Below are 22,437 nucleotides of genomic sequence, written 5' to 3' on the forward strand. Positions count from 1 at the left end.
AATAAAAACTAACGTCCAAATATTTTCTGACTAAAATTGTTATTTTTAGTTTTAAAATTTTATTTATTTTTTCATATTCGTGATCTCCATGTTAGAGATTACATGTCCTTCAAAATTAAGTCTTAAAATCCATCTCAAAAATAGATTTATTAAGAGGCCCGCATTTCTACATATGCTAGCTTGCCGCATAAAAACCGGGTCTTTTTTAAAAATTTAAAATTTTGGAACCGCCTAATTATCCCTAAATGGTTATTTTCAAAGTTAAAATTTGAAATTTGGCATTTTTTTTAGAAGCCAAATGTATTATTGATCATCATCATCTTGTGAGCCTTATTCCAACTACATTATTGTTGGGATTGTCTATCAAGAGACCATTTGATACAGTCGAGATTCTCACTCTCGATTATCCGGAGCAATCCGATCGTGATTGTAAAAAGAAGAAATAGCTTGTTTAAATTTTTTTTAGAGTCTTAATTTTTCTTTGAGTCTTTTTTTTTTTATGAGTTTTTTTTTTTTTTTTGTTCTTTTTTATGAGTCCATATATTAAGTTTAGGAAGAGGTCTCTTTTTTTAAAATCTTTCTTTGGTAGGTACATTTTCTTTCTGTTTGCAATAGTTGGTATTTTTAGGAAGGTTTGTTTTTCACATATGTCATTATTAAAAATTGAAAGATACGCACATGGATTGGACTTATCAAAAAGTTAAGATAAGATTGAGATGGTTTTTAGAGAGGGAATAAACATCAATGTAAACAATTGGCTAAGTAATCAATATCTCACAGATATTGAGATGAACAGTGAGAACCACATCTTTACGATTAAGAGAGGTGGAAGTCAAAGAAGGAAATACGAACATGGCCCAAAGATATGAAAAACTTGGAAAGTGTGGCATCACAGCGATAAGTGATCAAATTGAATTGGGTCAGTCTAATATTTAATTTTTGGAGAATTTTCAAGACGGAGAAGAGAAAATAGTTGTATCTCAATTTCATTTCTTTCTGCCTAATTATTCAAAAAATAAAAATAACAAAAGAAAATTATGCTAATATCTTTTTTATTTTGCTGTGTTAAAAAAATATTTATTTTTTTACATATTTTAAGCTCATGTCTTTTTTTATTGCCGGTATTTTTCCCAAATTACCCCATTTTCAGAAGTTAAAAGTTTGTAACTGGTTTGGAACAACAAGTTCCTAACTCATTAGCGGTTCTTTGACTGGATAATTGATTCAGAGCTTCAAATTCCGAACTACTATACGAATAGGCCAATTTGAATCTTAAAGTTCTAAATACACACTTGGAGAAAAATGTAAAAATAATAACTTGAATAACTTAGGGTACTTTAGAACAAAAAAAAAAAAGGATTATGCATAAACTATGTAAAAGGAATTTTTTAATGTTACAAAAAAAGAGATATATTTAACATAAAAAATAAAAAAGAGAGAGACTAAATAACTATCTTTGAGGGGCTTCGAGCAAGAGAAATAATTAAATAATAGAATAGTAGAAAAACAAATTCAAAAAATTGACCTCAAATTATTCGTAGATTTAGTTAAGATGAAGCATTTAATTGTTATGCGTGCAAGCTTTAAATCCGACCGATTGATTTTTGGCAAATAAAATACGAAAAAATAAAACCAGCAATAAACAAAAAAAATAAAATAAAAAATAAATTATAGCAAAAGATAATACCAAAATTTACGTAGTTCTTCACATATATGACTACATGAACGGGACGAAGACGGTAAATATATTCCACTGAATCAAAAAAAAAAACTCCAAAGCATTTACTTGAAACAAAAAGGATCCATCCTACATGCTGTTCAAGTGAGAAGAAGACATATTGGCAACAAACTTTTTAATGTTATTATCCGAACTGCCTCCCTCGGCAACGGCCTCCCAAGCCAAATCTTTCCACCTCTGCGCATTCCTCCTCAGCTCCGCGCCCCTCTCACCTTCCATCACCTCCCTTATGCACCTCTCCACTTCTCCACTCCGAACCACTTCCTTCTCGTCCACCTCGACGCGCACGCCCATCTTCCAGACGTCGGAGACTAACTTTGAGTTCGTCGGTTGGTCACTCCACTGCGGAATCGCGACCATGGGAACCCCTTGGGTTAGCCCCTCCAGTGTCGAGTTCCATCCACAATGGGTCACGAAACATCCAACAGCTCTATGCGAAAGGACATCGAGCTGTGAGCACCAGGGCACCACGAGCCCTTGCTCCGATGTGGCCTCCATGAATCCCTCTGGTAGTGAATTTCCAGCTTTTTCGTTTGCAGACGGGGGCCTCACCACCCACAGGAATGCCCACTTGCTCCTGCGCAAGGCGCCGGAGACCTCCTCCATTTGCTCGGCGGAAAGAACCGCCATGCTCCCAAATGAGACATACACCACGGACCCGACAGGCCTCCCGTCTAGCCATTGGAGACAATCAGTGAGCATCCCTTGTTCACCACTCATCTTTGTTGCTCTTGGATTTTTACTGCCTAAGTAGACCGCGGGGAGCGCCGGCCCGATCATCATCAGAGACCAGGCTTCTGCTATCTCCTTCCTCACTTCTGCCTCTAAGCTGTCAAATGAGTTCACCAGCACATAATCTGCTTGGTCGATGTTCTCGAACTGACCCGACAACCATTCAAGGATGAAACGATTGCCTTCAGGTTGGGCGATGAACGACGGTATATCTCGTAAGCCCAACAGTGGCATCCCCGGGATCGTAACATGCCCATTGGGCTCTTTCGGCCTGACAGGATGGCCATGAAGGTAGCGATTGTATATGGAGCCCACTGCACAAGACTGAGTGAGGAAGGAGACCCCAAGGATACCATGGTCATGGGCAACATCTAAGGCCCATAGATAGAACGAGTCATAAACGAGTGAGACGGGTCGCACACCCTGTACAGTCAGCCGATCTATGAGGTCGCCCACTGCTCGTGAGCCAAGACGCCTGAGATTGGATTGGTAAGCCTCCAAATCGAGATCTGGCGGCAAGCCATCGTCGTGGCCGTCGGAGAAGAACTCGAGGTGGGTGGAGGCAAGGACAGCGGGGTCTGCCTTGTGAAAATATTTTTTGCTTTGGATTGGGGTCACGAAAGTGACCCGGAGGCCGTTGCTAGCAAGGCGATCAGCAAAATAGAGCAATGGGTTTATGTGGCCTTGTGATGGATAGGGAAGAAGTAGAACATGAGCACTCTTACCCCTCTCTTCCTCCATTCTCTGTGCCTCTTTCGCTGGTTTGGTGGATGTGCAGGAGAGTGGGTGAGGGTCCAATTTATGGACTTCGTTGTCCACCCCATTTCAGTCAAATAATGTGGCGTCATGGATTACCTTACTTGGAATGACATTGTTATTTCATTTTTTACTGGTTGCACTAAAATTTCTCCCTCCATGGCAATTTGTGGGACGTCTATATGCAACACTGGACTTTAAAACTTCATACAAAGTCAATGAAACGAAACCTCTACGGACCGGCGTTCGCAAAGTCAAGGTTAACCGGACATGGGGTTCAAAGCGATTTAACCAACATGGGTTGAAAGCGATTTAACCAACCTAATCAGTAAACTCGCGGATTCAATTGTTCCAATTGGGCAAGTTTAGAATGATTAAAAAATTGTTAATATATATACACAAAAAATTCTACTACAGTATGAAAAGCATATAAAGAATGTGATTAAAACAAAACAAACTCAAATGAAATTGAAATATAATGAAACAATGGATTTTAACGAGTCGATTTGTGCTTAGGGATATTTTTAAAATTTTCTGAAAAGATAGAAAAATATAAAAGTGAGTATCAATGACCAAAATATTTTTTAATCTTTACCATAATGTAAGGATTATTAAAATAGTGTTAAAAAATCGACTTGACCGGCTCTTTTTTTTTTTTAAGGAAGTGATCTTTTTTCTAAAAAAATTATCTTTTTTTTCTTAAAAGAAAATAAAGAAAAATTTATATTATATATAATATAAGCCCTTATTTTTATCAACTAAGTAGTAAATGGTAGAAATTAATTTATGAAGCGCTGGCAAAGAAAACAATGCTGGTGGCTAAGTATGAATTATGAATTTATGAACCTAACAAAGAAAACAACGCTGGTGGCTAAACTAAGTATGAATTATGAATTTATGAAGCGCTAGAACAAGATTCGGACCCTAATTTATATAAAAACCTATCATCTACCAATATACCACTTTAATGTATTTGATATGAATTTGAATTTGAAGTACTATTCTATTTAAAGTTTAAAATATTGGGTGACCACCAAAACCGGAACCAATCGCTGACTAGTTCCAATCTAACCAGCCGATTGACAATTAGATCGGCCGGTTTTACGAACGCTCGTATGCTATGGACATAGGAAAAAGACTTCACACAAAGGCGATGAAACGAAATCTCTATGGAGATAGGAAAAAGGCCTCCGTCTAGTTTCCAATCTAGTGCTCGCAGGACGCTATTCCCACTTACTTTCCAATTTAGTGCTCGCAGCACCCTATACCCACTTATTTTCCCAATCTAGCTTGTTTTGGGTGAGTCGGGGAGGGGGCCCCTACCCTTGGTAGGAACTGAGCAGGACGTAGCATTGCAAGTTGTCAAGAGCTAACCAATTAAGTCCGGGTTTTTTTTTTGAAGTTGGATTCGACTCTACTAAGGAACGAACCCAAAATCTCTAGTTACTTTCCTATCTGACTGACACCATCTACTGACACCTTCAAAAGTGCTAAGTCCTCCATCAGCGTAATGACTAGTAAGAACGAAACTGCTTTTGGTTTTGGTATTAGGTTGTTTTTTGTTGTGGTATGTTTCATTTTGGATTTTGTATTTATATCCTATATATATATATATATTATTTTTTTTTATTTTTTTTTCTTCTCGTGATATGAATGAATGGTTAACAGATATTCTGACACGAAAATAACATCTCAGTATGAAAAATTGTTTCATGCAGGCTGGACCGCATTTCTACATATGCGGTCTAGGTGTTCCATTTAAAAACAATGAAAACTATCAGTCTAAATGTTTTCTTATTAGAATTATTATTTCTAGTTTTTCAAATTTATTTAGTTTTTCATATTCATGATCTCTGATTACATGTCCTTGAAAATTAAGTCTTAAAATCCATCTCAAAAATAGATTTATTAATATGCCCGCATTTCTACATATGCGGGCTTGGCCGCTTAGAAACCGAAACCTAAAGAGAAAGTGTTTTGTGAGTCAGCGCAGTCACTAGCCCGCACACGTCCATATTTAAGATGAGCGTTCACGACTAAAGATTCCTATCCAATGGATAGGAAAATCTTCTAATAAATATGTTTTAACATTTTATTTTATTTTATTTTATTTTTTATATTCATGATCATCATAGTGATCATGGATCACTACAGATTTGGATCCAAGCTCATAACTAATAATGGGTGTTCAAGGGAGCCCGTATGAAAATAGTATGAGTTGGGAGACTCATAAAAACCGGATCCTTTAATAAAAGACCTGAAGGAAGAAAGGAAACCATATAAATAGCTCATTACTAATAATGGGTGTTCAAGGGAGCCCGTATGAAAATAGTATGAGTTGGGAGACTCATAAAAACCGGATCCTTTAATAAAAGACCAGAAGGAAGAAAGGAAACCATATAAATAAGAAGGAAAAACTTTATATACGGTTGACACCTTAAAATGTAGAAGTAAAATGTACCTTTAAAATCCTTAAAAAAGGTTATTTTGATATTTGAAAAACATCAAATAGATCATTACTAAGATATATAGATATGGAAGAAAAAAGATATTTCAAGCCATAAAATTATACATCTTGCAACACATCATCTAGACTATTCATTTTCAACATTTTTATACGTTTATAAATCTACTTGATATGAACCATTTTTGGGGTTTAAATTTCTATAATTAGATATAAAAATAGATTCTTGTATCTCATGACAAAATTTGGAAGTGCAACTCATTTTGATTGTTTAAGAGTGCAACCTTAAGCAAACCACACCCAAATAAAAAGTAAAAAAGGATGAAGTTTCTATAAAGTCTAGGCTGATGCAGTATAAAATTTACCGGTGAATACCACCGGGCAAATTAACCGTGTTCAAGATAAAGAAATAAAAGTCATGAAAAAAATTACAAAAAGAAACAACAAAATGCACCGATAGTATTTCTACATGAGTCCATAAATATAAGAACAGAAATAACACCCACAAAGGGACCGTTCTCTCTCTCTACAAAAAAAACACCTTCTTTATTCCATAAAATTCAATCTTTCCCGTGTGTGCATCCTTTTATACATTTAAATCACCTCCTTTTATACATTTAAATCACCTCCTCATGACTCTCAAAAGATAACCCCTAATATATCTCCCTATTAAATACTTAAAATGATAATTAATCAAACCATATCTACTTTTAGGTTCTTTCCACCCATCTTCCTTAAGGTAGCTACAACTCCTTTCAAATCTACTTTTAAGTTCTTTCCACCCAACTTCCTTAAGATAGCTACAACTCCTTCCTTCATCCTTCCACCTGCGTGACTCCTAGTTTCAACCCAACACAAACTAATACGTATTTATCTCTTTAATAATATAAATATACTATCATCAACCATGCACGCCATATTCCAAAGGAAATTATAAACTTTCCTAAACTTACTTTAACTTTTGATTAACAACCTAATTTACTCCTATCGACAAAGTAAATAACCTCCCTAAGAAACTACCAAACAATAACTATTATCTCTTTAAAAAATATAACCCATTAGGTCTCCCAACTCTTATTAAAAAACTTAACTCCTTTTGTAAAAACTTATCTAAATTGTCACTCCGATCCCTAATAGATAACCACACCCTTAATCTTATCTAAAGAAACAATCCTAAACACGTATTACCATTTCAAAAGGGTGAACTTTTTTTTTTTTTTAAGAGACTTATCACTAAAACAAAGAGATTATTTCAAATTAAAGATGGACTCTAAAATTAACAAATTTATCAAACTAAACCTAAAAATCCTAATTTTAATAATTAATCTTAATAAATAAAAATAAAAATTTTTAGCCAAACTCTAAAAATAAAATTAAAATTTGTAGCCACCAGATTTTGACTTGATCCTCGTCCATAAAGCAATTTCCTCAATGAAAGTCTGCGTGATGGCTCTAAAATCAATTTCTAATACCGACAATAAATTTTAAAACTAAAAAAATATATAAATCTTGGGGATTTATAAACACTTTTTTTTAGGATAAATGAAGTGTCTAGACAATTTGTTACTATTTTTATAACTTAAAATTTTAATTTATTTTTTATAACCATAACATTCAAATCGAGATGATCGAAATAAAGATTTTCCAATGCTTGAATTGCAATTTTCGACCAGAAGCTCGGCATTACTTATGATGATAGGGTTGCAGGCCAATTAAACAATTTTCTGCATTACTTATGATGATAGGGTTGCAGCCCAATTAAACAATTTTCTAATAAGAAAGCAAATTAATTATAAAACCTCGTTATGATTAGGAGAGGAATAAGACAAAGAAGGAAATAAGAACGTGGCCGAAAGAGACGAAAGATTTGGAAAGTGTCGCATCAGCAGTAGGTGATCAACATTGCATTGGTCAGTCTAATATTTAATTTTTGGACAATTTTCAAGGCAAAGTGATTGGGGAGCTTCTTGAAATGGAGAAGAGAAAATAGTTACATCTCAATTTCATTTCTTAATTATTCAAAAAAATAGAACTAACAAAAAAAAATTATGCTATTATCCATTTTATTTTGCTGTGTTAAAAATTATTTCTTATTTTACTTACTTTAAGCTCAGTTATTTTTTTCGTTCTTTTATTTGCCGTTTGGTCAACATGATAGCTAATACACTATGCAAGAAGGCAACATCTTTCTCTAATTTTCAAGGTGAGCTTTTTTTTTAAAAAACTCCGTAATTTTATTTTAACATTATTTTTTTAAAATAATGATTTTGGATCTTTAATATTTGAAATCATTCCTTGAGACATTAAAAGTACGAAGTTTATACTTCTGAGACTTCAAAAATAGTTTGGCCTTGGTAGCTAGTCCATGAGAGACATCAATTGTTTTTAAGCTTTTGGTATGGACCTTGACATGATTTCAAATTTCATAAAATAATTTACAAAAATTTACTTTGAAACTTTAAGATCATAAGTTATTAAAGAGATAAAATTTACAAAATGCTTGAAATTGGTTGTAACAATGTGGAAAATCCAATAAAACTTGTTTATAAATGGTGAAGGTCGAGTCCCAATGGAGTGAGAAAGTGCCATTTTACCTTTAACCCTCGGGGTTCATAACCCTTATTAAAAGAAGAGTTATGGCTCTTGGATTATCAATAGAAAAAGTGTTTGGTGAGTCAACCAACTCACACTATTCTTGTACGGTCTATCTACAAAATATATCTTAAAGATGTATTTCTAATCCAAAGTTTTAGATATCAATAATCTCAATCATGACAATAATCTAAATTTAGATTATTTTTTTTCAAAAAATATAAATATTATTTTTTAAATTCCTCTCTTTACCAACGATTTTAAAACGGATAACATTTTTTTACGTCCACTTTAAAGATGGGCGTTAGATAGACAAGGGACCGCACGTAATTGGTGATTCGGCTGCCTCACCAAAACCGTGTTCTTTTTCAATATATACATAAAAAACAATTCACTTAGTGGTGTCCTTTGGGTTATAAAAAGTTCAACAGCAAACTTAAGATATCACTTTAATAGCAAGCATGTAAAATGATGCCATGCTAGGCTTTACTTGAGGGTGATCTCATATTTAAACATGGCTTTCTTTTATCCATACGAGATAAAAAATTCACTACCGTCAAACCATCATTAATTATATGAAATGAATGGAAAAATCAGATTATATATTGCATAATATTTTATTAGTTGCTTAACGTCTTCAATTCAAACTCCTAACCCATTGGATTGAGCTCAATGCCGTAAGCACCACCAAACCTCTCCATTTAAACAATTGTTGTCATAAATTGGAAAATAATTTTGTATATTAATTAAATATTTTATTTTACTTTTATAAAAAATAAAGGTACAAGCATGCCTATGTATACTAATATTTTAGGCCGTCGCATTAAACACTTGCGACATTCATGAATACAGTGTCCATATAATACCGCCTAAAATGTTGTTTATTTAAGGGGAAAATCCCAAATAGTTTTCCATATACCAAGGGAGACACAATGAATCCACCACCAAGTTTCTTTTTATATTTTTGCCTGAGTAGAAGATACACGACGTAGTGCATCCACCGTTTGACCCCAATAAGGGACAGTTGTGATTGGATCTAAGTCTAAATGATGGATTTTCAAAGTTAATCTCCACCACCTGTCTCAGAAATGGACAGTAGACTCCACCATAGAGCACCACCATATATCAAATGGTATGCCACCCCAAGGCAAAACACATTGTTGCACACGAACCCATGTCACATGAAGTCGGCCTAGTGCCCGACGCATGTAACTCGGGCGAGTCTGCTGGACCTGACTCGGGCTCAAGACACAGACGAGTTCCGACCCGAGTCGTTGTTTTTTAACAGTGACACAACACAAGTGTTTAGTTATCTAAACTCTAAAGCATACTTTGAGACACTACCCACAAATTCATTGATATGAACAACCTCCCTCATCCATGGCCTCGACTCAGGCTCAAGACACTGATTAGTCCCGACCCGACCCGAGTCCTCTTTGTTAATGACCGATACAACACGAGTGTCTTACTTGTCTAAAGCACACAGTAGCGACAAATTCATTGATATTCCTATCTGAGCTACCCCCCTCATCCAGAGCCTCCTTAGCCAGCTCGCTCCACCTCTCTGCATTCCTCCTCATTTCAGCTGCTGTCTCCCCTTCCATGGCCTCTCTCAAACACCTCTCCACCTCTTCTCTGCCAACAATCCCTCTGTTATCCGCTTTCGGGCGCATGCCGACCCGCCAAACATCCGACACAAACTTTGCATTTGTCAGTTGGTCCGTCCATTGTGGCATCGCCACCATTGGCACCCCGAGGCTTAGCCCCTCGAGGGTCGAGTTCCAACCACAGTGAGTCCAGAAACAGGCAACTGCTCTGTGAGATAGCACCTCAAGCTGGGGGCACCAAGAAACAACGAGTCCTCGATCTTTGGTGGCTTCAGAGAATCCCTTAGGCAGCAGATTCCGGCCCTCTAGATGTCTCGGCAGAGTCCTAACCACCCATACGAAAAACCTCTTGCTCGCATGCAGACCCCAAGCAATCTCCTCCATCTGCTCCTTAGGCATGCCCACCAAGCTCCCAAATGAAACATATACCGTGGACCGGACCGGCCTCTCGTCGAGCCAACCCAGGCAATTTACCGCCTTGTATAGATCGGCATCGGAGCCTTTATCGTCTGCAATCATGTTGTCCAGATACACGGACGGGACTGCCGGCCCGATCATCTTTAGGGGAAATGCCTTGGCCAATTCTCTGCTCAATTCTCCCTCCAAGCTATCAAACGAGTTCGCTAGAACAAAATCAGCTTGATCCATGTTACTTAACTGGTCCAGCACCACCATTTTTAAGTAGGCCGGATAGAGTTCGGGCTCCGACATGTAGGAGGGGAGATCCGAAGACTCCAAAATGGGCATCCCAGGAACAGAAATAGGCGTCGTGATGTCTGTTTTCTTATCTGAGAATTTGTCATGGTGGAGTAGATACAGTGTATTAATTGCACAGGACTGTGTGTGGAAGGCAGCCCCCAGGATGCCATGGGCATGTGCAACATCTAGGGCCCAAGGAAGGAACGAGTCGTAGATGACGCAGAGAGGTCGAACACCCTCGGCACCGAGTCGAGTAAGGAGACTGTCAAGTGTCTGGGACCCGACACGTTTAAGGCTGTCAACATAAGTATCCAGCTTAAAATCCACGGGCAAGCCATCATCGAAGCCATCAGAGATGTGTTCGATGTCGAGAAAGGCCGGGTCAGAGGGGTTCGATGCGCGCATTTCCTGGAGGTTTTGGATGGTGATGACCAGGGTGACCCTGAGGCCCTTGTGTGTGAGGCGTCGAGAAAACTGGAGCATGGGGTTTATGTGGCCTTGAGTTGGGTAGGGAAGAACCAGGACATGGCCTCCTCTGCCCTTCTCGACCTCCATTTTCCTTAGGTTTTTTGCTTGTATGAAAAAAGGAGCGGCATGGATGCTTAAATTACATAGGGATCGTTATTCTATTGGTTTGAGTGCAGCTTTTGTCTTGCTCTGTATCGCAATGTCCTTGTTGTTAGGTGGCCCCTCCAGACCACATACATATTTGTTTAAATTTATCAAAAGGAAAAAGTCTATGTAAAGTCAAGCTCTAAACAATCAATTTAAGACCACGTCAAAAAACACTATAAAATATTGTTTTGAAGCCAAAAAATCGTCCCATTGATCATCTCAACCTCAATATGTATGGCCATGAGAAAAAAAAGATTTCAAGTCTTAGAAATAGTGAATCTTGGAATGCATTTTTGGACTGTTAATATTCAAAATTAGCAAGTGGTCTTAGTTTTGCTCTCATCTATGCTAGTTTTAAAGTGTTAAATTTTATTATTACATATAAAAATAAATTTTCAAGGCATCTCAAAGATTTTCAGTATTGAAACAGCATCTTTCGATACTATTTGAAGGTGTGATTTACTTTGATTGTTTAGAGCCTCGACTCTATACAAACCACACGCTTAATTTTTTATTTTTTATGTTTTTCTAGATTATTAATTCAAACCCATCTATATCCGATCTAGATCACCAATTTAATGATCTGACACAGATATGTGATTGAACAAATCCACCCCACCGATCTGGGTTTTAAAACATAAGTTTTAAATGAGTGCTTGATTGGTTCAAAGTTTGTAAAATTTTAGATAGTTCATAAATTAAAATTTATAATTTTTAAAATATAGCGTCGGAATGCCTCTTCCAAATTCCGGCGGCTATATTTTAGCCTCCTTTTTTTTTTTTTTTTCCAAATGAGGGGTATTTTAGCCTCATTTTAGTTTATTTTTTGAGTTGAGGAGTATTTGTTAGAAAACATGGTTTTGAGAAAAAAGTAGTTAGAAAAAGTTAGGTTGGAGGTTAATTGCTTAAGAAATCTATTTTTGAGAGTTTTATGCAATTTTTCCAAAATTTTATTCCATAATATTAAGACAGGTCATTATAGCTATTATACTTTTGCAATTAAGAGTTTCACTTAAAGGCCAAAATAAATTAAAATTTATAATTTGGTAGTAAAAATTATGCTCTACTTTGATAAAATGTTTCAATTTTTTAAAATAAAATAACATATTTGATTTTTAAAAAAATTATGCACTTATGTTATAAATTTTGCATTCATGTTGTTTCCAACTATTTTTAAAAGCTACAGAGTTTACATAAAAAGTTATTATTTAATTATATTTTCAAAATATTTATTTAATACTATAAATTTTTCTATATTTCATCAATTAAAGCTTAATAAATGAGTTTAAAATTATCAAATCCGACGATTATGTTCCAAATCGCTTAATTTTTAAACCTTGACGGAGAGACACGGACAAAATAAGAAAGCAAAAACTTGGACCAATTTACTTGGACTTCACAGTAACCAGCACCAATGTAATTCCAAGGGTACTCCATGAGGTCACATTATTTGTCTTTATGATGAGATCAAGTGGGTTAGGTGGTCCATAAATTGGTCATTTATTCTCGCTCCTGCCCCTCCACCAAACCAGCAAAGCAGGCACAGAGAATGGAGGAAGAGAGGGCCAAGAGTGTTCATGTTCTACTTCTTCCCTATCCAGCACAAGGTCACATAAACCCATTCCTCCAATTTACCCATCGCCTTGCTAGGAACGGCATCTGGGCCACCATTGTGACCACGATCCGAACCCGAAACGATTTTAACAAGGCAGACCGCTCCCCCTTTGCCTCCAGCCTCATGTTGATTCAAATTTTGAAATATAAACTCTTTTCATTCTAATGAACAATCACAAAAAAAGAAAAACAATGAAAACACAACATAGAAAGTATTTTTTTAACCCAATTAACATAAGCCGTTCATTTTGGTGAGATGCTTAGATCTAGGCCTTAAAAATATTTTTTCATTTCCAATTTTTTTGGATGGCTATATTATCATTAGATGAACAATGTTAAAAAAGGAAAAAATGATTTTGAGTTTATAAAAGCTAAGATCTTAAAATTTACAAAATGAATGGTCTAGATTCGATTTTGGAGGGGACTCATTTTGAACATATCTAGGGTTCAAATTGAACTTTTTTTTTTCAGGAGGATTGATTATTGAGATGAAGAGAGTGTGTGTGCAAAATTTGGAGTCATATAAATACCACAAACATGGTTTTCTAGAAGTGTCACTGCATTATACTATAATATAACCGTTGCATTGGATCATTGCTCATTAAAATCTTACCATTAATTTTTTTTTTCTTCAAATGATATAAATTTTAAATAGCCCATCAAATGACACGTCAAAATGGATTTTAAAATTATCGAAATGCGCCTACTACGGTAAAATGTTAAATAGCTCAAACATTAGGAGTATTTTTGTGATAAATTTTCTGTAGGGAAAAAAAGAGAGAGGGAGTAAGTGTACAGTTTTGCTCCTACAAGAGCATGATACCTCTATAATTTTTAATTTTTTGGGGGGATTGGGGACAGAAAGAAAAACTAATCAACAGCCGCCTCATTATACTTGGACCATTGACTTGTAAATAATTTACAAAAAGCAGGTCACGTATTCCGCACACAATTTGTCTCCAAGTGATGGGTGATATGCACTAAGCTTTTAAAAAACGCCCATAAAGAAAAAACAAAGGAAACAATGGACACAAGTGAGGAAGTAACGGAGAGATATTTTAAATACATAACATTTTGTTAATGTAACACAAGGACAGTTATTCCAAGTTGGGGAGTCATTTTTATTTTGAGTGCGGTTTGTATATAGCCTAGGCTCTAAACAATCAAATTAGAGCCTACTTTCAAATAGTGTTGAGAAATATGGTTTCAATATTGAAAATCTTTGTGATAGCTTTAAAATAGATTTTCATATTTATTTATAAAACTTAAAGCTTCAAAAAAAATTGTAGATCGATAGTTCTATGAATACTTGAATATTGACGGTCCAAAAATGCGTTACGAAATACATTATTTCCAAAAGTTGAAATCCATTTTTTTCTCATGTCCATGCATTTTGATGTCAAGATGATCAATTTGAAGATATTTGATCATCAAAACAACCTCTTCTAGTGAAAGTTTTGATGTAGGCTCAAATTTGATTGTTTAGAGAATCCGCTCTATATAAAATTTTCCCTCTTATTTTTTAGCCTAAAACCAAATCTCTTTCCATATGAAAAGCCAGCAAGAGAAACTACTGGACAGGTGAAGACCCATCAAACAATTTCAACCGATTTTATTAATTTGATAGGGACACGGTTTTGGTTTTGGTGAGTCAGCCAACTCACGAAAACAGGTGAGTCTCCGCATGCATCAGACATCCATATTAGATATGAACGTCAAAAAAAGGTTCTTTTACTATGCGTCAAAAAAGATGATGGAAAATAAAAATGTGAAAAGTACAATTTTTTTTAGGAGGACAAAATTCTAAATTCATAATCACGTAGTAGTTCAGATTAACCAATCTTGAACTTTTTGATCCAAAATCCATATGAGAGGGGGACAAACTTCTATAGGTGAGTTGGCCGTCTCACCGAGCAATTTGCAATTTGAAAATCATTGTTTTTTTTTTTTTTTTTTGAGAAATTATCACAAATATACTTTAATTTTTGCCTATTAGAAAAAAAACTCTCCACTTTTATAAGCCTCGTCCACACCTTTTTTTCCTCATTTTCGATATTTTTTTATTAAAATAATCTTCACGATAATCGTATCACCGTGAAGCACCATTATGGTATTTTAAGTACCGTAATGTTTAGTGCATTTTATACGGCACTTCGAATACCATTGGGTGATTATACGGTATAAAAATAACCATAATTATTTATGAACTTCTCTTGCCCTTTTCACGTTTTTTTTATCGTTAAACCTTATATCTTCCCATCCCACTCTCTCTAACCCCACATCTCTCTTCCTTTGCTTCTTTTCTATAAAGTTGCAACCTTAAACCCTTAAACAATCCAATTAAGGCACACCTTAAAATTTTATCATAACATGTAATTTTGTTGTAAAATATATTTAGTATTATCTTAAAATCTATTTTCGTACCTAATTAGAAATTTTTAAATTTTAAAAATGGTTCAAATAATGTAGATTTATAAATATATGAAAATCTTGAAAATTGATGGTTTAGATAATATATTGCAAGATGGACTATTTCTGGGGCTCAAATTTTTTTTTTTTTCATATTCATACATCTCGATGTCGAGATGATCAATTATAGGGTGTTTTCAACATTAAAACAACATTTCCGATAGATTTTTTAGGTGCATATGTGAATCTACATTTTAAGGTTGCAACCTATAAAAACTTTTTCCATATATATATATATATATATATATATATATATATATATATATATATATATATATATATATATATATATATATATATATATATATATATATATATGTGTATTCCTTATCTACCTTCTATCTCATCTATTTTCTATTTTCTCGTCTATTTCTCAATCTCTGAACGAGGTCTCTAAGAGCTATTACCCAATCCGCGAGCATGAAATATACACTCCAACACTATTTTATCGGTATGTCACCAAAATTGCCAGGCTTTTAATTATATTTCCTTGGATTTGCGATGTGAAAATTTACAAGAAATATTATGTTGTTTTGTTATAGTACTTGAGTGGTTGTAATTTTTTTTATTAAAATATTGCATAAATAAGTTTTAAATTTTTATTTATGTTGTGGCATCTGTATTGCAATCTAATGTCCCTCTATAATGCAACCTCCTCATTATATATAAGTATTTTGAAACTTCTCAACAGTATTTTGTTATTGTTTTCATCTAAAATTTCTCTGTAGTGATTGAGCTTGTAAGTAACAATAATGGGTGACAATGGAGTGAAAATCGTTTTACATTTAGGTGGTTCTTTCAAGAGGAAATCTAATGATGGACGTATTTTCTATGACGGTGGGGACATGAAGGTTATATTTTTTAGAGGATCCCATCATTCGACCAAGTAAGGCTCACTTGTCAAAAGTATTTGACCAAGTAATGCCACTTCTGTGTGAAGGTTATTTTAGTAAAAAAATAAAATGTCGAAAATAAAGAAAAAAGGTGTGGACAATGTTTATGAACGTTGAAAGTTTTTTTTTAATTAGAGAAAAATTAAGATATATTGTGATAATTTTTTCTTCTTCTTTTTTTCCTTTCTTTAATTTTGTCTATGAAGTGAAATTGAAACCCCATATAAACGGCATTGCCGTTACATGATCGTTATTATAATGAAAACAACGTCCGTTAGTGTTATTGTAAGGACCGTTTTCTACATCCACACGCATTGTCTGTACATGTCAACGGTGGGAGTTATTGAGATTTTAACGTCAATTTTTATAAAGGAAGAGGTTTCTACGAGACGTAGACTTCATGAAAACAAAACAACGCCTCACCTCAAATCCTCGGAAACTACTTTTTGCGCCAAAAATATCTATGATGGCTCAAAAATCAATTTTCAAAATCAACAGTAAAACTTGAAACAAAAATCTCTATGATAGCTCAAAAATCAATTTTCAAAACCAACAATAAAATTTGAAACTCAAATATAGGTATAGATATTGTGGATTTGTGAACACTTGTTTTAAAAGTAAAATGGACTGTCTAAATAATTTGTTACAATATACACTATTTTTAGAGCTTGAAATCCTAATTTTTTTCACAATCATGATGTTCAAGTCGAGATGATCGATGTAAAGGTTTTCCAATGCTTAACTTGTAATTTTTTATTGAGTTATTTTGAAAGGATTGCAGCCCTATCAAACCATTTTCCTTTTTTAAAAAGGTAAAGTTGTGCATAGCTTTGCGGTTTTGCAACTGCTTCTTCAAGTGGCCATTTAAAAAATTGTCAAAAATTTATATTCCACCGCTGGAAAAATATAAAAAAAGTCATCTCAACCTCGATAGTCATGGATCTGAGAGGAAAAAAGAAAAGTTTAAACTGCAAAATTATTGTAGCTTATAGTATGTTGCCTAGGCCGCCTATTATCAATTCTCACAAATACATCATACTTGTGATCACGGGTAAAATTAAATTTTCAATCCATGCAAGTTGTTTCTGGTGCCAAAACTGTATTTCCTGCTAGGGTTTTGAGGTGCATCTTTACTTCTTTGTCGGGTATCCTTTTTCTTTCCAGATATAATGTGAGTACATATACTTTGCTATACATTTACCCCTTCGGGCAAAACATTTACTAGGGAGGCTTTTTTTATTATTATTATTTCAAATTATGGATCCACCTAGTTATAACCAGATTATTATTTTTAAATAAAAAAAAATTGGATTTTGAATTATTGAACATCTAGATCATTCCTAATAAAAATTAGATGGTTCTAGAAAAATATTGGGATGCCACTTTTTTTAGGGACAATGAGAGTTAATTTTTCTGTTTCTTTAAAGTTAGTTGCGTGGCTCTAGGTATCATATACCCAAAATTTGGGATCTAGAGTTAATTTCTATTTTCTTTTTTTTGATGGTTTGTTGCATGGCTCTAGAGATCATATACCCAAAATTTGGGATCTACACGGTATTAGTAATATAAGTTTAGCCTGAGGGAGTAGATGGATAGTATACACATGTATGTGAGAGAATAATCCACTGATCCCGGTTTTAAAATAGATTTAAACCAATGCTTGATTAGTTGAAAGTTTGTAAAATGTTAGATAGTTGATAATTTGGATGGATTTTGATAAAGCTATCCAAATTATGAACTATCTAAAATTTTACAAACTTTCAACCAATCAAGCACTCATTTAAAACTTATGTTTTAAAACCCAGATCGGTGGGGTGGATTTGTTCACTCACGTATCTATGTCGGATCATTAAATTGGTGATCTAGATCGAATCTATTAAATCAAGATTCTTAATTTACTCCCACTATTTATGTGCTTATCTTTAAACCAAAATTCAATAATATTAAGTTAATGAAGAAATAAAGCTATATAGTGAAGATTTTTTCTGAAAAGTTTCTTTAAAAAAGATAAAATGCAGATTTTTATAGGTTCCGTTAAAAAAATAATAATAATTTTTAAAGATCTTTTGAAAAACTCAATGTTTTTAATGAATTTTTAAAAAATTATTTTTTAAACAGAGACTTGTTAACTATAGTGCAAATTACCCTAAAATTTTGTCACGCTAAGACCGAGAGAGAATCATTACAGTTCAGAAATAGACATAGAGCACATGGCATACTGCTTAGAAATAGACAAACAGCACATGGCATGCTGCTTCTCTTTAGGAGAAACTATGGTTCAGAAACCCCAAAATAATTATTCACACACACACCCATCCCAAAAAACACAAAAAAGTCCAGTAGTTTTGATCTACTAAAAAGATCACCATAGAGTACATCCGCCGTTAATTTCCAATAAAGGACGATGGAGATCGAGCCGAGATCAAGTGATGGATATTCACCACGGCACAGCTATTCTACACCATCCATCTTAGTAGATGAGGATAGAATCCCCCGTGCTGTATTACGCACAATACGAGTGTATGATACATAAAACCACTGTAGGAAAAACATGGCAAGTCCGACTCAGACACGTCCGAGTTAGACTCACTACTAACTTTGAGTCCGAAACCAAGCAGATAGGAACTGGTTACGTGTGGCGAAGGAATTCCTTATGTGATATTAGTCCTTCAGCTTGGACTCGGCCAAGTATAAAACGAGTCTTTCAAGCCTGATTGGGTCCCCCGACCCCCAGCGAGTCTCGGCCCGAATCCTTATTTTCTAACACAGCAGCCACAAATTCATCAATATTTCTATCTGAGCTACCCCCCTCATCCAGAGCCTCCGTAGCCAACTCTCTCCACCTCTCTGCATTCCTCCTTATCTGAGCTGCTCTGTCGTCGTCCAGGACATCTCTCAAACACTTTGCCACTTCGTCTCGGCAAACAATCCCCCTGTCATCGGCTTTCGCACGAATGCCGACTTGCCACACGTCCGATACAAACTTAGCGTCTGTCGGTTGGTCTGTCCACTGCGGGACTGCCACCATTGGCACTCCGAGGCTTAGCCCCTCGAGCGTAGAGTTCCAGCCACAGTGAGTCAAGAAACAAGCAGTTGCTGTGTGTGATAGCACCTCGAGCTGAGGGCACCACGGGACAACGATGCCTTGATCGATCGTGGCCTCGGAGAATCCCTTAGGCAACAGATTTCCCCCCTCTAGGTATATGGGTGGCGGCTTAACGACCCACACGAAAGGTCTCTTGCTCGCGTGTAGACCCCAGGCAATCTCCTCCATTTGCTCCACAGCCATGCTCACTAGGCTTCCAAATGCAGCATACACTGTCGATCGAAAAGGCCTCTCGTCGAGCCAATTCAGGCAATCTACCGCCTTGCATAGATGGGCCGTGGGACCTTTATCGTCCGGAATCCTGTTGTCCAAGTACGCAGAGGGGACTGCCGGTCCGATCATCTTTATGGGCAACCCCTTGGCCAGTTCTCTGCTGAATTCTCCCTCCAAGCTTTCAAATGAGTTCTCTAGCACAAAATCTGCCTTGTCCATGTTCCTGAACTGCTCCATTACCAATTTTAAGTAAGCAGGGTAGGCTTCTGGCTGTGCAATTAAAGAGGGGAGATCCAAAGAGTCCAAAAGGGGCATCCCTGGAAGAGAAAGAGGCAATTCAAGCTTTGTTTCTTTACCTGAAAATTTTCCATGCAAGTGTCGATAAATCGTGTTTACGGCACAAGACTGTGTGTGGTAGGTGGCACCTAAGATGCCATGGGCATGTGCAACATCTAGGACCCATGGAAGGAACGAGTCGTAGATGATGCAGAGAGGTCGAGAACCTTCGACACTGAGTCGAGCAAGGAGACTGTCGAGTGTCAGAGACCCAACGCGTTCCAGGGTAGCAAGATACGCATCGACTGTAAACTCTGAGGGCAAGCCATCGTCGAAGCCATCGGAGATGAGTTCAATGCTGACGAAGTCGGGATCGGAGGGGTTCGCCTTGCGCATGTCCTTGAGGTTCTGGATGGTGGTGACCAGGGTGACCCTGAGGCCCTTGTGTGTGAGGCGCCGAGAAAACTGGAGCATGGGATTTATGTGACCTTGAGTTGTGTAGGGAAGCACCAGGACATGGCCTCTTGTGGCCTTCTCAACCTCCATTTCCTCTGGTTTTTTGCTTGTTTGGAAAAGAAGGGTATGTCTCTTATAAGAAGGGGCATGCTCCTCTTCGTCAACCACAAAACCTGGTTCACACATGTCCACACCATTGTTGTTGACATAAACAAATTGGAAAGTCGACACTCAACATCATTTTGAGCAAATATATCCTGCTCCTCGGGAACACAGTTTACTTCTACTCCCTCTGTCAAATGATCTACTCTGATGCGGTCAAGATGATTTGTAAATTTTTAATACGGTGTGTTTGGTTTAGAGTGATTTACATATAGACTTTAAAATTTTAAATAAATATGAAATGTTTCATTTATAGGTGGAAATTATGTAAATCAATTTTTTTTTTTTTTTTTTTTTTTTTTTTCTAACAATCCAAATTTTGATTTTTTTTAAGGTTTTTCATTAATAAGACCATGCCTCAAGCTTTAAGACATGGCCCTACTAACGAATAAACTAATAATAATAATAATAATAAAGTTAACCTAAAGACAATTTTAAAATAAATAAAAAATGTAGATTGATTGAGCTTCTTTGTAATTTCTACAGCATTTTGTATTTCACTTAAAATTTTAAGGTCTACATGTGAATCACTCATTTTTTAAAAGGATAAGTCATTTCTTTTTTAGAAGGCCATTTTCTTTCTGTTTTGAAAGAGTGTTTTTATATTTAGGAAGGCTCACCATCAAAGGGGAGATTACTTCTTTTTTTTTGTGATTTTGGGGGGACTTATCTCTGGGGACATGACTAGGAGTTATCCGTGCAAAAAGGCTGGATTAGGGAAAGTTTTAGAGGTGGAATAAGAAGAGAACGGAGCATGTAATAGTTTTTTTTTTTTTTGACAAGCTTTTTATACTTTTTTAGTTGTATACTTATATACTTCCCTTATTTAACTACCCATTTTTAATGGACGGTTGAGATGGCCCCAATCATAATTTCATGCTTCTATTTTATTTTATTTTTAATATTTTTCTACAAAACATTTCGATACCAAATTTGGGGGTGCACTCCTCTTTTAAACTCAAACCAAAATGCCCTTGAAATTTTTAGGGTATTTTGGCTATTGTATTTTATCGAAAATATTTTTTAATAGGTAAGCCCCATTGATATGATTGTATGTACCAAATTTTATATACATCTAATTTGCAAAAAAATTAAAAATAAAATCTCTGAGGTGTTGGATCTTGGATCAAACATTCAGTGACTTACTTGATCTAAGTTAGACAACTGGATGGGAGGGAGTATATATTTTCTATACAGTATGGGGAGTATAGAAATCTTACCTTTTTTTTTTTTTTGGGCGAAGTAACAATTGAATGAAGAGAAACTAGTATCGTGTTGAGAGAGAGAGAGAGACCCCTCTTGTTGGGTGTTTTTTCCTCTTAACTCTTCCCGGGGCATGGCAAAGATCTTTGATCCCTATGTTCAATCTTTCTTATTGCTAATTTTTTTTAAAAAAATTGTTTATCTCTCTAAAGCGCATTTGTATTTATTAAGTATTGGTACCTGTTAATTTTCAGGTACGTCAAGATTTTTTCAATATGAAATTTTGATAATCACTTTAGAATCCCTTGATAATTATTCTCAACAAGAAAAATTGAAATTTGATTACCGTCTAAAAATTTGACAGTTTCTATTTAGTCTTGGGACATTATTTTTTTAAGTGCTGGTCTAACACAAATTATGCTGAACCAGCTTTATATTATTAAATGAAGCGGGACCAATTTGAATTTTTTCTTCAGATCCAATAGATTAAAGTAGGTCACAACATTCGAAAAATTTTATTTTAAAATTTGCGTCCAATCCATAATATATCATCAACCTTTCAGTTTCACATCTAATAGTCAATAATATTTGTGATCTCGTTGTATGAAAAGGTAATGGTTTCATTATATTCATTTCCTAAATTAATTAAGGTTTATGTTGGGGTGCTCACATTATGGAGTAATTTATCATTATACTCAATAATTTTTTATACTTTTATATATTTGTTTTGTACATGAAGTATTTTTTAATAAGGGTATTTTGGTCATTAGGACGGGTGTGATATCACCCATATGGAGTACACTAGTGACATTTAAGACTTCATGTAGGTAATGTCACACCCC

The 22,437-nt window shown here is 35.3% G+C and overlaps 2 protein-coding genes across 2 annotated transcripts; both read right to left on the bottom strand.

Moving 5' to 3' along the window:
- Nucleotides 1–1,681: 1,681 nt before the first annotated feature.
- LOC18448705 (UDP-glycosyltransferase 74E1) lies at nt 1,682–3,473 on the bottom strand. The gene has a single exon (XM_006858766.4). It carries the CDS (start codon nt 3,209–3,211, stop codon nt 1,808–1,810), a length of 1,404 nt encoding a protein of 467 aa, XP_006858828.1. The 5' UTR covers nt 3,212–3,473; the 3' UTR covers nt 1,682–1,807.
- A 5,669-nt stretch (nt 3,474–9,142) lies between these two features.
- Nucleotides 9,143–20,337, bottom strand: LOC18448704 (uncharacterized). Its single transcript, XM_006858765.4, has 2 exons — nt 18,887–20,337; nt 9,143–11,206 (listed from the first exon to the last, which is right to left on the bottom strand). The coding sequence occupies exons 1-2, from the start codon at nt 20,318–20,320 to the stop codon at nt 9,722–9,724; spliced, it is 2,919 nt and encodes a 972-aa protein (XP_006858827.2). The 5' UTR covers nt 20,321–20,337; the 3' UTR covers nt 9,143–9,721.
- Between the last annotated feature and the right edge of the window lie 2,100 nt (nt 20,338–22,437).

This window comes from Amborella trichopoda, chromosome 6, assembly GCF_054954075.1.
Source record: "Amborella trichopoda isolate Santa Cruz 75 chromosome 6, AtrichopodaSantaCruz75HAP2 v2.0, whole genome shotgun sequence".
NCBI classification, from domain to species: Eukaryota; Viridiplantae; Streptophyta; class Magnoliopsida; order Amborellales; family Amborellaceae; genus Amborella; species Amborella trichopoda.